Below are 17,194 nucleotides of genomic sequence, written 5' to 3' on the forward strand. Positions count from 1 at the left end.
CTGATTTATTTTGAATTACCAAGGTTTGGCATGTCTTACTCTCTAGGCCACAAGGCTAGCAGTACTGTTTGATGACAAAAAAAGTGCCACAGTGTTGTTCAGGTTTTTTTTTTGTTTTTTTTACTAAAACAGATCCAAAGTAGTACAGTTTGATTCTATGCAACAATGCCAGTTGGACTTTAATTTTCTTAATGGATAATTATTGTATTTCTTAAGTCAAGAGTAAATATACTGATGCAATTGATGGAATTGTTGTCTGCACCATTTGACATCATGGTAGAGACGTGAAAAATAGAGCCTGATTTAAAAAACAGACTCACACATTGTTGGTATTTTGTATTTATCCTTTGTTTATGCAGGGAGACCTTATCATTTCTTTTATACCTTATTTAAGAGTGTTAGATTTGAACTAAAAAGATGTGTGTCCTATCTGTGATGCAAGAGAAATATATGTTTCTTAACAAAATTAAGGTAAAGTGATTCCGGTATGTTTTAGAGTTTTAAGCATATTTTGATGATTATCGTGACATGAAATTTTCATATTGTTCCATGCCTACTCTAAATGGCATTGCTCTGGCCTCCAGCCCCACCATAAGGAATCTCACAGTTATCTTTGATCAGGATATGTCCTTTAACTCCCACACAAAACAAACTTCAGGGACTGCCTTTTTTCACCTACGTAACATTGCAAAAATCAGGCACATCCTGTCTCAAAAAGATGCAGAAAAACTAGTCCATGCATTTGTTACTTCTAGGCTGGACTATTGCAATTTCTTATTATCAAGCTGCCCGAATAAGTCCCTTAAGACTCTCCAGCTGATCCAGAATGCTGCGGCACGTATACTGATAAAAACTAGGAAAAGAGATCATATTTCCCCCCAGAAAAACAACAGTTTTTATTTTGGGCAATGTGGAGAAAGCATTTTAAACCTTTACGTTGCAAATTAAAATGGTAACAGCTTTATTTTACAGGTTTGTAATTTTCTAGTAATTTCCTAGAGGGTTTACTGGACAGAACTTTGTAATCTGGTGCCAATAAACAGAAAATTGGTACAAAGTCCAGAGGCAGTGATGTGGGTTAGAATTGTGTATGTTGAGTTTATAAGCAGCTGTTGATGTTGAATTTTCTTGAAAGAAAACCTCAATTTAAATAATAATTGCAAAATATATATTCAAACAGCTAACTCAATAAATAATACATGAAAAATCTAAATAACAATAAGAGTACAGAGCTGGCTAAGCAATCTCACAACAAGGGCCACTTAGCAGCTGTTCTAGAGCTTTCAATCTTATCACCAGATGCCGTTTGCCCAGTAGTCATGGAATTGTACACCTTCAACTTTCCATTTTCTGACAACCTGGCAAACGCCATCTGCTGATGAAGATCATGTGATGTAATCGAAAGCTCCAGAACAGCTGCTAAATGGACCTTGTGGAAGGAATGTTTTCTCAACTGCTGTTTCTGAGGTCAAGAATGATCTTTGAGCGCAATGTTTAGTTTTACTGTAGTGAGAAAATCTAGTACCTCTATAAATGGAGATTTTATGTTTTAAGATCAGCTAAGAAGGTAAGAAAGGAAAGGAGGATGAAGAAAGGAAAAGAGAAAGGTAGAAAAGAGAGAAAGGAAAAAAGAAAATATTTCAATTTCCCCTCCCTACATTTTGCTTTCCAGCTAAAAACCGGTTTGAATTTTAGTTTTGTTTCACACATAGAAAAATAAATCAATAACGCCTGTTTGTTTTGTGAGTGTGTACGTGTTATTGTGTGCTTATTCTTTTACTGCTGACAAGTAAATCCTCCTCAGCTCAGGAGGAGAAGCCTCTCAACTAAGCGCAGTTATTCCAAGGCCAATTAGGCAGCCAGTAAAATAAAAGCTTTATTGACAACAGCTCTCCCCGACGGTCCGCCTCGCTGAGCCTCCTGAAGCTCTGACCTGAACCTCTCACAGATGTGTTCCCAGAACAGCAGGATGCAGTCTGGATCTGCAGTTTAACATACTGTATGGCTGGGTCATCGCCTTGCAGCATCAAAGAATTAAAGCGCTGCCTCCTCGCAGTCTCCCAGGATCCTCTGCTCCTGTTTTATTCATGGCTGTTTGCCGTGTTTATATGTATCACCTTCTCTTTTCACTGAACGACTCAGCAGCTCCATCCCTAGTCATCAGTTTAAAACAGACCATCGTAACTGAAAAAACAGGGACAATAAATCTCACCTCCTCCAAAAACAATAGCATTTCAGAGATGGAAGACATTAGCATGCAGCGGTGGGAAAAAATATAATACTCAAATGCCTTAACTGTAGTAAAAAAAGGAGTATAGCAACAGAAAAAAAATAAATCTAAATCATGCTTTTAAATGTTTTGCTTTCACAATATTAGCAGTAAAATGTACACAAATGTCTACAGTAAAAGTACTTATTGTGAAGAAGAGTATATTAAAATGTTTTATCTCCAAATATGGGGATTTTCATGATTTCAGATCAGCTATGATGGAAAGAAGGAAGAGAAAATATGTATCATGCAGACGAGAAAAAAAGGGAAAAGAAACATGAAGAAAAATGAAAAGATATGAAAGAAGCCTTTTATTTTGGAGGTACACACTTTTGTATAAATCACACCATCTGGTTGGCAGCTTCTTAAAGCAGCTTCTTATCATTCACCGCACTTGTCTGTTTTCCTCCAAACTATTATCTGCTTTTTTTAAATGCTCTGTCAAGAGAAAGTCAGATTGAACGACTATGTTATTGGTATCATTTCACTTTTCTCAATCTTGTTCATACAGTACCTCCATGGTGTGTTTCTTGTGCTGCTATAATGCTGAATTTCCTTCTCGGGGTCAATACAGTTTTATTTGATCTTTTTGACCCGACAACAGCCCTGTTTACTGGGCTCTCATGTTGAATGTAAAATGTGACTTTGAAGTAACCAGTAACTCGTGAAGCAAAGTTTACAATATTTTCCTCTTGAGATGTAGAGACGTAGAGTCTTCCAAAATGGAAACACTCAAGTTAACAGGACCTCAAAACTGTACTCAGTTACCATACTACTCCAAAGGAAAAGTTATCAAATTGAATTTCATGTCATGGTCTTGAGTTTGCGCTTTATGTACTTGCACAAGTTAAATCAAACAAATGACATAAAAATAGTTACGGGCAATGTACAGAGAAAGGTGAAACCCTCCGAAAGGGAATTATTTATTACATATACCTAAGTAATATAAAATGTATATGATAAATACAGTATAGGTAATGAATTAAAAATACCACAAAATTATTCAGAAGTTTAAATCTCTTTTAAACAGGTTCTGTAGGACATTGAGAAAGATCTAATTTTAATCTAAAAAGTTCCATAAATTAGGACATTTGTATCTTAATGAAAATTGACCTCTGTTAGTGAGATGTTTGGGCAGATTAAGATTAGATGACTGAGTAAAAGTGAATTGGTTTGAAAATAATATTGCATTTTGTATATAAAAGTGCATGTTTGAAAGAAACTATATCATAAATTCTGGGAAGTTTGAACGAGTGCAGCAATTTACTGTCGGTTTTCCATTCTGATAGTATATGTTCATCTCCCTGCACCTTGTGAAGCTGTTTATCTACCGTGTGACCTTTTCTTTGTCAGTGTGTATTGTCAGTGTGTGTGTGTGTCTGTGATGGGGGTTATATTGACGGAGTAAATTGCAGACTGCCTGTGTCGTTAAGACGCTTGTTACGACACCCTAATTGGCATGCAGCCCTGGCATCACGCCGCATGGATTCGCAGTGAGGGAGGCCAACCAACGCACTGCACCGCAAAGCACTGCTGTGCCGACTTTAAAACACGAAGCAGGGCATCAGTGTGTTTGTGTGAATGTGTGTGTGCGTCTGTTACTGAGTCCAAAAAATCTCTTTTTCTTAAATTAAGTTTTAAAAAATGCCAACACAGTGAGATTATTTCAACCTGTTTCCAGTAAAAATCAACTTGTTTTAACAATTTTGAAGAAATGAGTCACTTTCCTAAAACCAGTGTTGTGATCAGAGGCCCGTCACTGCATTAGAAAGAAGAAAAGTGTGTAAGGAAGTGAGATTTTTGAATACAAAAACAGACTAAATGACTTTCTCAGATGGAGAACTGAAGGAGAGAATGAAATCAAAGACAGACAGGAAGAGAGAAGCAGCCAAAGGATGTTCTGCCAATTCACAACTCCACATTTCCACATGGGTGTCACAGCAGAGAGAAAAAAACACTGAAACACACACACAAATATCTGTGACAAGGACTTGTCCTGCTCAGTTTCACTGTGACACGACTATGAACCACAACATACAGTGTAAACAATAAAAATAAGTAGAAAGCGGAGCTTTAACACGTAGAACTATAAATATAAAAAAGGTCTATGACTTCAAAAGGCAAAACTAATTCTTATGTGCTACTATACACAATATGTCATTCTTTCTCAAATTCAGCCTTCAAGACTCATTATTCTCAAAATAGGAAAAAATTCTGCCAGCGGTTTGAGATAATCCCTTTTTTGAGTGTCAGTACATTGAAATCAAGACAGAATGAGGAAGACTGAAATCCCTAAACAAGTGAAATACTGTCCTTTGCATTATCCAGCAAAGTCGGGCCGACTGCGGCTGAATGTGAGCCATCTTTGGCCCATATACAGCTGCCAGATTTGGTTAGGTATTAAGGGTGCATAGTTGGACCAACTTTGGCAGAGAATTAAAGGTGGGGTATGCAATACTAATCCAATACATGTGCTTTTGTCAAATTCAGCGAATATCTCCTCGCGGTCCGCTAGCTGTCCGTTCAGTGTGCGCGCTGAAAAAGAACTCTGGTGTTTGCACGCAGCCCTGGCTCTGTGAATGGGAAATAAAGCGGCTCGCACCGAGCCACACAACACTATACCAGCCATAATTTGTGTGTCAGCTGACGTTAAATGACTTGCCCACAGACATACAGTTTACTTTCTAGTTTGCCAAGATATGCTGCTGTTGTGATGTTAGCTATAGCAGCAGGAGAGTTGTGAGCATCGCTGTCTGGAGCGGCTGTGCTGGCTCAGAAGCAGCTGTAGGGACAGTTTGCTAACCCATAACTCCACGTAGCAGCAGTCAGAGCAGCTTTGGACCAACCTGGAGTTGGAGACGTCCTGGTTTTCATTCATTACAAGTCTGATTTGTTACATAGATTGATTCAAATTGCAATTTTATGATTATAATTTCTAGTCCTTATCAAAACCTTGTTCAGATTCTTTTAATTTAATTTTAGTATGTGAGAAAACACAAACTGTACAAGTTTAATGTCTATTTTTCGCTTGTTTTTACTTGAGTTTTACAATGTAGCAATAGCTAACTGACGTATTATGACTACAACTGGTTACAACAACAATACTTAATTCATATACTGTACCTGCTCCAGGAAATGTGGAGTCATGTTAGACCATCTTCCTCTCTGCAGCTAATCATTTTGGATTATTTCTTGTTATAACTATACTTTTTCGTCTTTTTAAGCTCAGCAGGTCCAAAAATTGCCACTGGAATGTTTTTTTACTAATCAATAAGCAAACGTCTGGTTCTTTGATGTTAGCAATTAGTTCCAATTCAAACATGTTTCTTAGTGCAAAACTCTAAAAATAAGTTCTGGACACAAAAACAGACAAAATGACACAAATGATTAGGGCTGGGTACCAAACCTCAATATGCTTTCACCACAGACAAAATGGTGTCTGTATCACTGAGTTTTGAAAAATCATTAAAATATGCATTGAATGTCTGGTTACGTTCTTAATCTTGTTTATTAATTCTTTGATCAGACAGTTCCTGATTTATATTTCTTGCCAACTTTTGACTATTTTATTTAAGCTTGTGCTGCTTCTGTTTAGACAACATTTAACATTTGAGAACTTTGGCATCTTCTAAATAGGAATAATGGTTTGTATAATGGTTTGTCCTAAAGTAAGATATTTTAAAAAATGGCACTATTGTCAAAAAATTATCAAATAGCCTCAGGGATGATGATTAGTGCTGGGTATTGAACCTCAATAATTTTTTGGTACCAACAGAAATGTGTCACAATGTATCACCCAGTATCCAAAAGGGTCAAGTAACGAAAGTTGGCATCAAATGTCTTGTCAGATTCGTAATCTTGCTTACTTATTCTTTGATCAGATAGTTTGTGATTTAAATCAATTTCTTATTAAATTTGAAACTAGGTACCAGAAAAAAAGAGACAAACAGACAAAAAAGTCCACTGACAGAAACACAACAAAGCTGCCTTCCTTCCTCTTGTCTCACTTCATCCTCACACGGAGACATCTGCCCGGCTAAATCTCTTCCGAATAACAACACTTCTTTCTTCGCTGTACAGCCAGGCCTCCAGACTAACTTTTTACATTGGTGGCACTCAATAATACATTTTAAGCGTTACCTTTTTTGGGGGGGGGGGATAATACATACAAGGTAGATTTATTTATCATTTTACAACAGAGGGGTGTATAACAAGATTTTCTCCACCTTATTTTACTCACAAACTACTTTAATCTGCTTACTTTGCTTTTCTCTTCTGTTCTTTTTTTCTTTTCTCTACACACACACACACACACATACCTACACCTCTGGACTCCTGCACACACACCGGCTTGCCTCGCCCCGCCTCTTTCTGTTTCTGCTCCGTTAACTGTCGCCCAAAAAACCCAACTCGCGTCTTGGATTTGTTCACCTGCAATTCCGTTTTCACAACAGCAGGTGAGCCGCATGTGGAGGAGGAAACTATCTAAACCAACGTGGCACCGAATGACATCGGCAAAACAACAGCATAAGTAGACCTTAAACAGACATTAAACAGGAGACTCTCTCCCTGTGTTTCTCTGCAGAGCATGTGCGATTGTCAGCCAGGAGAGGTAGAGTGAGGGGAGATTGTCCACTCGTTAACTGATCGCGGTTGGCATTGTTTTTTAAATTTCCAGGAGCCAGCCCTGAACTCATTGCACAGCAGCAATCACAGGCTATCAACGCTAACACACACCTCAGTGAATGCACACACTTCCACACGCGTCAGACAGTCACTGTGCAAGCCTGGCAATTACTGCTCTGTGTGTTATCCCTCCCGTCTCTCTCTCTCCATGTGTTTGATCTCCCGGTCATTATCGAGTGCAGCGGCGTTTCATCACCTCCCTGATCACATTGATCCGCTGCCCCGCTCAGCACCGACGCACCTCTGAAGACACAGAGACACTCAAAATTCCTGGAGCTCAATTAAAAACTGTGATTCCTACTGACAACCTCTGTTTGATGTATGTGTGTGTGTCAGGTGAAAAATGTGCAGGCCAATCTGCAGGTATTTGTCCAGCCTCATCTCCTATGAGTCATATTGACATGGGAGTAAATGTAATGATGCCTTAATTTATCTTTTATCTTTATCGTATTTACCTACCTATCTATATTTATCTTCAATACATCAGATAGAACTTTCATATTATGTGTAGATGCAAAACCTTCACCACTAGTATTTTTAATTGTATAGTTTTCCTTTATTATCCATGTGTAGCATGTTAAAAGAAAATGACATTTTGTACACAATTGCTCTTATTTATGTAGTTAATTTTATCAGTTACAACAAAAATGTATTAATTTTATTAAGAGAAATGCTGTTTTTACACAGTGATTAATTCCAGTTGTTGTTATTTGTCAGTTCTTCTTTGCGTTTTTTCATTTGCTCCTAAGCCACTGCCAATGAAACTCAACATTTCCTGTTCAGATGTTTCATATTTAAATCCCTCCAGTGGCTCATAGGGCATAATTCCACCCTTTTTCCTGGCACATTAATAATGTGAAACAAACAGGAAATGTTGAGTTTCATTGACAGTAGTTTAACACCGTTCACCGAACATTGGTGAGTTTGACATGACCTCGTTATTGTATTAATGAAATTAGTGCTTTGGAAATGTACTTTATGCCAAATTTAGCATTTTAGTACAGCCATTACAGTACAGGTAACTCCACCCTTCCTTTATGGGCAGCCTTTGTTCGTGCCACAAACGACTATTATTTGAGACTGCATTAATTGAATGTCCCTTGAAAAGGTCAGCGTAAGACAAAGTTGAATTTAGCAAAACTTTAGGAACAAAAATTGGATCTCAGTGGTAAACTGAAATTTACTTCTGTTAAACTCGGTAACTGACTTACTGGCAGAGTGACCACCCACACAGCTCATTATTTTTTATTCCCACCTTTTCAGTATCGTTGCCGCCGGCTTTGTTCATTCCACCACTGATCTTTCCATCAGCACACTTTGACGTAAAACGAGAGGCCAGAGTGCATGTGTGTGCTCTTGTACTTGTATCTTTTGAGTTTTAGACCTTCAGAGTGAAGACATTTTGTCCAGTCCTCATTTCTTCAAAAAGCTGTTTGAGGTTGGAGGGTTTAGACTTGGTTTTACGGTTCAGGTTAGAAGGTTGTCATACAAAGAACTCAGTTCTTGTCCGACACTAAATCTCTCTGTGGTGATGAAATGGAGGATGTTGTGTAACATTTGTTTTACTTGACCAAGCTCTTCTGATCAAAAGCTCTGGTAGAACGAACCAATGATGTCTAGTCTTCTGGTTTACTTCTAATTGCATCCCTCATTTACATAAAAGAGGAACAGAGTGTCGTGAGCTACAGGGTTCGTCTGCAGATAAAAGACACTGCTGCCTTATCACAGGAGAGCAGTGCGCTGCATGCGATTAGCCTGTTAGATTCAGCATGAACTCTGATTACCTTAACATTTCTCCCATATATCTGTAGGTAGATAGTGACGAGGAAATCATCAGGGGATTCATTAGCTTGCTGTCATAATTAATGTTGTATGGAGCCAGCAAACAGCTCCCCTCAGGGAAATGTAGGAGGCCGTTCACAATCGCACGGTGTCAGATAGTGTTACACATTGGTTAGTGCTATGAGCCCTGTTAGAGCTATTATGTATCACACCTGATTTAATCAGCGAGGCAACTGGGAGGGAACTGAACTGTTCAGGACAACGAGTGTAAGAAGAGGGAAGGGAAGGCAGAGGGAGGAGAGGAAGAGAAATGGATGGATGATGTGGAAGTAAAGAAAGAACAAGGAAACAAGGCCACAGGGAAAAATGTAGCTTAACTTTGGGAGAGAACCGAGAGCCATTTGCAGGTAAAATAACGTTCACTCATACAGCAATGAGACAGTCACAGATTCACTGTTGCAAATCATGTGGTAGGAAATGGATCACTAGCTACCAAGGTTTCAGTTTCCTCTGATAAATCCGCTTTGAAACATGCATGTTCTTATATTGTTGATAAGGTCCGCTGAGTCGGACTTTAAAGCACAATGGGAGTGCTGCAAAACCTGACCAACGCAGTGCCGGTTTGTGCTGGTTCGGCATGCTTTCTATACTATATATATAGTCAGCAAATGCAATGGCACATGCCGCTTGTGCTGACCTGAAACCATGGCCTGTGTGGCAAGAACACCATGACAAACAAATGGCAAACATACAGTCTATCATTTAAATCTAGATGGACAAATTACTGTGACTATATTTAACTGTACTAAAATGTCAAAAGATGAATTGAAGAAAGTTTGCTGTAAATTATGTACATCATTTAAATATATTGTTCTACCTGCTTCAGCCACTTCGTGCTGCTGTTTGGTCATTAACTAATGTCAATTCAACATCACGCCTTCCACCTGCACTCTGTTTAAATTGTTTTACTGTGTTATAGCACACTGATGTTTTTTGTTTAGTTTCACTAAAAGTCATTTGGTTTTCAAACCTCCACACCCACATAAACAGTTTCAGGTTCATCACTTAACAAAAAAAATTGCAACATCTGACATATACACCATATAAAGTTCTAATGGCTAATGTGTCGGCAGGCAGTTGCTTATTCACAACACCCAGTAGATATGGAGCAACATTAGCATCCCATTGGAGTTTCTGGCTATCGAGTCAAATATTCTCTCTCCCTTTAGCACTGGTTTGGTCTTCACCAACTCCTAAGAAAAACATTTGGCTCTTTAGCTGCTAAAGTTGTTCACCAGTTAGTCTCTAACCTTTTCTGTTTTGGTGCATTTGGTGCTGGGCAGGTAATGTACAGTGGCTTTATCAGAGCTTGTTTGCTCACAGCGCACATAGTGATTTGATTCATTGTCGATATATATATATATATATATATATATATATAAATATAAAGATTAGTGCAGATTTAAATAACATCTCTACCTGAAAAATCCACCCCAAGTCTAGAAAATTCTTGTTCTTGCTTAAATCCCCACTTTAAGCAGTTTTCCAGCCCTTGCTACTCTAAAACATGCTGCATGCCTGCATGGTCAAATGTTGCACACACTCACTGACTCAATGCATTATATATGACTTCATCTGAATTGACAAATGATCCCTGATCAATCCTGTTCCCAGAAACATATAAAACCCTCAGCAGTGTTGTTCCAAAGTGCTGAAACAGAGCAGGGCATTCCTGAGTGTCAGCAGTGATGGAGGCTGCAGATGAGTTCGCTTCCCTCTGCAGAGGCCTCCCTGTGCTGCTGCTGCTGCTGCTGCTGCTGCTGATTTGTGACTGCAGGAATGTGGCATTTCAGGCAGACAGTGCACCAGTCAATCATTTATTCAGGACAAATACAGCCTTGTGTGGCTGCAGGATGCTGGATAGATGGATGGATGGATGAATGGATGGATGGAGGGTGGGGTGGGAGGGACGAATGGCTCAGCCAGCACACATGCTACAACTAAGAGCATCAGCACAGCGAGCAGGGACATATGGAAATGAGAACAATATTTACCCGAGCCTAGAGCGGTATGGATGTTATTTATATATGACGGACCGAACCCACTCCCATAAAACAGACGACCAGCCAGACAATTAAAGAGAGCAGAGAGGCGGCAGAAGGAGAGGAGAGAACGTTGCTCTGCATCTGACCTATTTAGCAAATAGAGCCATAAACACAGCAGATCTGAACTGACTCTGCACCAGCCAGCCAGGGCTAAAACAGAGCTAACCACCCCAACCCTGTAAAAACGCTAATCAAAGCCTGCAAGATTCAGAATAGCTTTTTAAGTGGGGCAGCCTTTGGGCCAGTCCTTCTCGTCCTCGTTACCGCCTGTTTCTGCTCAGTCCTAAATATATCATCAAAAATCCAGCTGCACTGAACGGATCCACACAGCTCGCACGCTAGTGTACAGCATGCACTCAACTAACTGGAACCAATACCAAGAGATACTGTAAGAGATAATAAATATAAACACTCATTCAATCTTGAGGCAAAGCAGTCAACGCCTAAAATTAAGAGAGCTACTGGATCACATTGGGAGTCAATAGTGACAACATGTCTGAATGTTTCTGAGAGCTGCAGAGTCAATAAGAAATACTGTTATTGCCATGATAATTCTGACTTCAGCAAGACCTTAGTCTTTGACATTTAAATGAACATTCTGGTTTATTAAAACTTTGATCTTGTTTCTGACGTTTTGGCAATCATTTCTATCAGTGAAGTCAGCATTATGCTCATCAACTTAATTGTTGGTATCTAGGAACATAACATCACTGAAAAAGCAATCAAGGGACAAGAAACATGAGCAGTCAGGTAATCAGACAGGCAGTAATCAAGCAAGGGTTGCAACTAACGATTATTTTTTATTATCAGTTAATCTGCAGATTATTTTATCTATACACTGATTAATCATTTGGTCTATAAAATGTCAAAATGGTAAAAAATGCGCACTACAATTTCTTACAGCACAAGATAATGTCATGAAATTGAGAAACAGCCCAAAAACCTAGAGATACAAAATAATAGAAATAAAAGCAGCAAATCTTCACTATGAAGAAGCTGGAACTAGGTAAATTTTGGCATTTTATTATTATTTGATTATTAAACTAGTTATCACTTATTTTTCTGTCAATCGGCTAGTGGTTTCAGCTCTGAATCAATAGCAATTTATTCAAACTCATTTAAGAGAGAAAACAATGGTGAATGGTAACTATTACTCAAACTGTTTGTCTTGAACAGACTGGCTACCTGGTTTAACTTGTACCTACCTTACTTGCCATAATTGTGCGCATACACAGTTCATTACTGACATTTCACCTTGGTCCCTGATCTCAGTGATAACTTGGTGAGTACAATGTCATTATAACTGATATAAGATGGCCAAAGCTACAAAAATACTACCCGAGTTGTAATAAATGGGAATCCTCTTTTAAGGCCAACTGAATCCTTAATGGAAATCCTCAGCAAGGGCACGTTATCTGGAATCTGGAAGCAGCTCACCATAATATTTTGTAATATGAACCATTTTCCAAACTTGGCAGCAAACCAAGAAACTGAACTTCCTGTTGGACTGTAGGACAGTCTGTGTGCAATCTCCCACAGAAGGAGAACTCATACGCACCCATCATCACAACATTTGCAGTTACAGTCAAAGCATGAAGAGGCAAGAGGCAAAATTACCAAACCGATGATAATAATGTATGAGCAGGAGCAGAGAATTCAAACCCAAATTCCACAGGATATTTTCTTGGGAGACTAACACACCCAGTATGGCCTTAAGCCAGAGAAGAAAAAGAGATACTTAGGACCAGTGGGTTTCAAAAAAGGGCTGGTATTTGACTGAGGGGTTTGGCTGGACTGGAGCTGGAGGATCAAGGTAGATCAGCTCAGCAGCCGCACAGCTGCAGGTTATCAGCTGATCAGTAGCCTGATAAACAGGCCTGCAGGCAGTGAGGCTTTGAGGTGTACAATATGTACTAGTATTGACAGTGCTCTATGTTTGTGGTTTGTATACAAGAAGTAAATGCAATTATAGGGTCATTTCACCCAAAATTACAAAAAACATTTACTCTGTTGCTCTAGTGGTATCTACAGATTGTTTTGTTTTTATTTGTTCAGGTTTTGAGATATGCAACTCTGAAATTTCTGTCATTTCTCAACATTGTAACCATCTTAGATAAAAATGTATTCACCTACATTGTATTGGAGTGGAGGCAGATATTTCCAAGGACAATATCTCAAACCTGGACAAATAAAAACAATGCTAACTGCATGAATAGAGGAAAGTGAGAAAATGTGATTTTTGCTGAACCAGCCCTTCAACCGTTGTACTAACAGAATTGCAAAGTACACTGAGTACATCTGAAAAGGAAGACGCGTTCAGGAGTGGAGCAGTTTAGGGAGTCAAAGTACAGGTTTAGCAAGGCGGTGAGAGAAGCTAAACGCCGGTACTCAGAGAGACTACAACACCAGTTCTCAGCCAACGACTCTGCTTCTATCTGGAGGGGGCTGAGACACATCACCAACTACAAACCTAAGCCCCTCCACTCCATTAACGACTTGCGCCTGGCCAACCAACTGAATGAGTTCTACTGTCGCTTTGAGAGACAATGGAACAGTGCTGACACCATGCCCCATGAATCCATCCACCAGCTCCAGCCCACCTGCTCCACCTCCGCCACCTCAGCAGGGGAATGGGCCTCTCCACAACTGCCCACCCCAGAGGCTCCCCCGTCCCCTACTGTAACAGCGACTCTCTCCATCCTGGAGAGGGATGTTAACAGACTGTTCAGGAGGCAGAACCCCCACAAACCAGCTGGACCACGCTCTGTCTCCCCATCCACCCTGAAGCACTGTGCTGATCAGCTGTCTCCGGTGTTCACAGACGTTTTTAACACCTCACTGGAGACATGCCATGAGCCAACCTGCTTCAAATCCTCCACCATCTTCCCTGTCCCAAAAAACCAAGGGCCACAGGACTTAATGACTACAGACCTGTCGCCCTGACCTCTGTGGTAATGAAGTCTTTTGAGCGCCTTGTGCTGTTCCACCTCAAATCCATCACAGACCCACTCCTGGACCCCCTGCAGTTCACCTACAGAGCCAACAGGTCTGTAGATAATGCAGTAAACATGACCCTCCACTTCATCCTCCAGTTTCTGACTCTCGGACCATCAGCACCGGTTCCCCTCAAGGCTGCATTCTTTCCCCTCTGCTCTTCTTCCTGTACACCAACAGCTGCACCTCCAGTCACCACTCCGCCAAGCTCCTGAAGTTTGCAGATGACACCACCCTCATTGGGCTCATCTCTGATGGGGATGGGTCCACCTACAGGTGGGAGTTTGCCCACCTGGTGATTTTGTGCAGTCAGAACAACATGGAGCTCAACGCTCTGCTCCGTTGCTCCGCTTAAGACAGTGGAGATGGTTGTGGATTACAGGAAGAACCCAGCCCCACCCACCCCCATCACCCTGTGTGACTCCCCTGTCGACACTGTGAAGTCCTTTCGCTTCCTGGGCACCATCATCACCCAGGACCTCACATTTCACAAATGATTGTTGTTCGCAAGTTGCAGGTACATTTGTGAATCCTACCGGGTTCTTGCATGCTAATGCATGGGTAACAAGAATGGTGTTTGTTTTGATTAGTGGAATGTGTCAAAATTAATGGGAGAGAAAATGATCTCATGTTGCAAATTGCAGCCTGTATGTTGAACATTTTCTGAAATGGGCCCCAGGACGGCAGTCAAGACACACAAGGCAACCACCTTGCCCCACACTTTCCTGGATCACCCTGACGCACACAAAGCTTTAGTGTCAGTGTAATGGTTTTGTAAAGGTGAAAAGGTGCAGAGGGGGTCCCCCAAAGCAAAATCTCACCTTGGGTCCTAGAAACATTCAGGCCGACCCTGATAGGCCCACATACAACCACAGCCAGAAAGGACAGTAAGAACTGACCTGCAGACCTTTGAGCTGGACTTTTCATTTCGAGCTGTTTGCACATCTTCAAACCAGAACTCAAGTTCATGTTACACAGCAATTTTGTAGTCAGATCAAACCAGGAACAACTTGAAATTCTAAATCAATTCAAGCAAGCAATGTTCAGAATCTGTAAATCAAATTTTTTTGTGCAAACAACACATGCTTGATAGCAACTGAACTAGATGCCATGTATACCAATACCACACACACAAACACAGCAATACCACACACACTCACACAAAATACTGTCTGAGCAGAGCAGCTCACACCGGTACTAGACACATATTGAAGTCCAACATCAGGTTTTACAGCCAAAACTGACAAAATGTTATGTTTTTGTTCTATTAATGTGGATTTCATGAAAAGCACTGTCCTGTTGATTACAATCCAACTGATAAGCCACCAACAAGATCCAAACAGAGAACCCAAACATCCACATGATGTGTTCGATCCTGTTGGGGCAGCACTCACCTGAAGCAGCAGCTGCTCCAAGAGGCTGAGCCCCCACAGCGATCTGTGACCCCCCTGGGGTTGGTGGTACAGGCCTGGGCCAGGATTTAGCCGCAGGAGGGCTGACCCTCACCACCCCGACATACTCCACAAAAGTCCCTGGAAAGTCTCCCTTCTCCTTGGTCCTCTCGTTGGTGCCATGCAGCCAGCCTTTGGGGCTCCGCTCGTCCCCATCCTGGTAGTCCAGCCCTGGCACCGCCATCAGCGAGGCCTTGGGGACGGTGAGCAGGTCACCTGGCTGGAGACTGATGTCATCACCGCGCTCCCGCTTGTACTCAAAGAGCGCCCGGTACTGGAAACTGTCAGATGCCATGGCAACAGAAGTTCATAGGGCGGTTCTAAAGCCAAAAATACAGATGTTGCCTGAGATTTGCAGCGTTAAAAGTAAAATCAACGCCTTGAAAAATACCAAACGGAAACTCTGTTAGTTCAAAATCCCTGAGGTGAAACTGGAACTCAACCTAAACCTGGTAAACCTGTACTGGCGCCTGAGATTTGCTGTGGCGTGCTGACACAGTGGAAATTATAAAAATCTGATCCCTGAGGTGGAATTCAATACCTTTTTTTTAAGCCCTAAAACCCCCTGAAGAGCAGGCCCAACCTTCTTAATCCAAAAATATAAGTTCTCCAAGTGTAATGAAACTGAATTGATCAGTCAGCTGGTCTTTGCTTTAACACTGCAGATTTGGTTAAATATCCATGCATTTCTTTAAAAGTCCACCCCTCGGTCACAGCTCCCCAGTCTGAGGCCTGCAGGCTTTTTTGATCCAAATGGACAGGCAGACTAACTAGCCACCACACTGTGTCTGTGATGGGAAAAGAAAAAGAGGAGGAGTTGGAGGGAAGAGACTGGGTGGTCTGGAAACTAGAGGGCGGCACAGTTTTCTAGGACGGGGCGACCTCCAGATGATGCCCCAAAGCTTCTGCAGGTTCTTCCGATGTTAATGAGAAAGTGTACAGAGCCTGTACTGACTCTACTGTCAAGTCAGGCACCCACACACACACTTATACACACTCACACACATACATGCACACCTGAGGAAATCCACTGCAGTGCAGAATTTGGCTTCTTATTCGGAGCGCCCCTGTGTGCCCTCTTCTGTATGAAATCCTGCTGCTTCGCCTTTCTTGTCTGTGCAGCCTCCTGACGCAGACAGATGCTCCTGCAAACTTAAAATTAAGTTTTAAGGTTAACATCACATACACAAGTAGTTATTAGGATTTAAATGCAAGAACATACTGATATAGCTCAGGCCTGAAACTCTTTTTGTATGACAGATAGATTTGGGGCAAAGCATGCTGAAAGCATCAGTATAAGTAAACAAAAATGTGAGAATATTCTAATGAAAATATCTCTCACCAATCTGCTGTGCAGGCTGACAGAAAGACACTAAGACTATCAGTTATAACAAGCGTGACTAGGCGAATATGAACTTGAGACAGACAGCGTGCCCGACTAAACTCGCCCTGCGCCAGTCTGCCCTGCTGTCTGCTACCCGCAAACACGCCGTAAACTCACCGTCCAAACTGTACGGCCGAGCTCTTGTCTTCCACCGGCGCCTCGGTGCGCGAACTGTCCGCTTTGACACTACCTGAACCCCGCAGTGCGAGCCCAGACATCCGTGAAGCCCGTCAGGATAAACGGATGGCGTGTCTGGTCCAGCAGACAAGCAGCCTACTCGGTGCTGTGCTGAGCGGCAGTGCTGATGTCAGTAAACCCCTCCTCCTCCTCCTCCTCCTCCTGCCGTCTGCAAATTATGCCAGCAAGCGGCGGAGACGGGACGGTCGGTGCACTGCTGCAGCTGCAGCAAAACACCGCGTGACCCTGTTATGATGATCTTAATTTTCTGCTGCATTTGTAATTTCGCTTTATAATCTGAGTTGGTGTTGTTATGTTACAGAGGCACAGAGGATGTAGGTGGGAG

The 17,194-nt window shown here is 41.4% G+C and overlaps 1 protein-coding gene across 2 annotated transcripts in view; it reads right to left on the reverse strand.

Annotated features, from left to right (window-relative positions):
- Positions 1-16,978, reverse strand: part of pik3r3b (phosphoinositide-3-kinase, regulatory subunit 3b (gamma)) — a 226,430-nt gene extending 209,452 nt beyond the window's left edge. Inside the window, exons 1-2 of one of the 2 annotated variants that reach the window (XM_044199321.1) lie at positions 16,789-16,978; positions 16,305-16,432 (exon numbers count right to left, since the gene is read on the reverse strand). In XM_044199321.1, the coding sequence (XP_044055256.1) occupies positions 16,305-16,432; positions 16,789-16,889 (229 nt within the window). In that variant the 5' untranslated portion in view covers positions 16,890-16,978. Of the gene's footprint in view, positions 1-15,230; positions 15,608-16,304; positions 16,434-16,788 lie in introns of those variants that run through there. The other variant, XM_044199320.1, reaches the window with a different exon arrangement.
- Between the last annotated feature and the right edge of the window lie 216 nt (positions 16,979-17,194).

This window comes from Siniperca chuatsi, linkage group LG6 (assembly GCF_020085105.1).
Source record: "Siniperca chuatsi isolate FFG_IHB_CAS linkage group LG6, ASM2008510v1, whole genome shotgun sequence".
NCBI lineage: Eukaryota > Metazoa > Chordata > Actinopteri > Centrarchiformes > Sinipercidae > Siniperca > Siniperca chuatsi.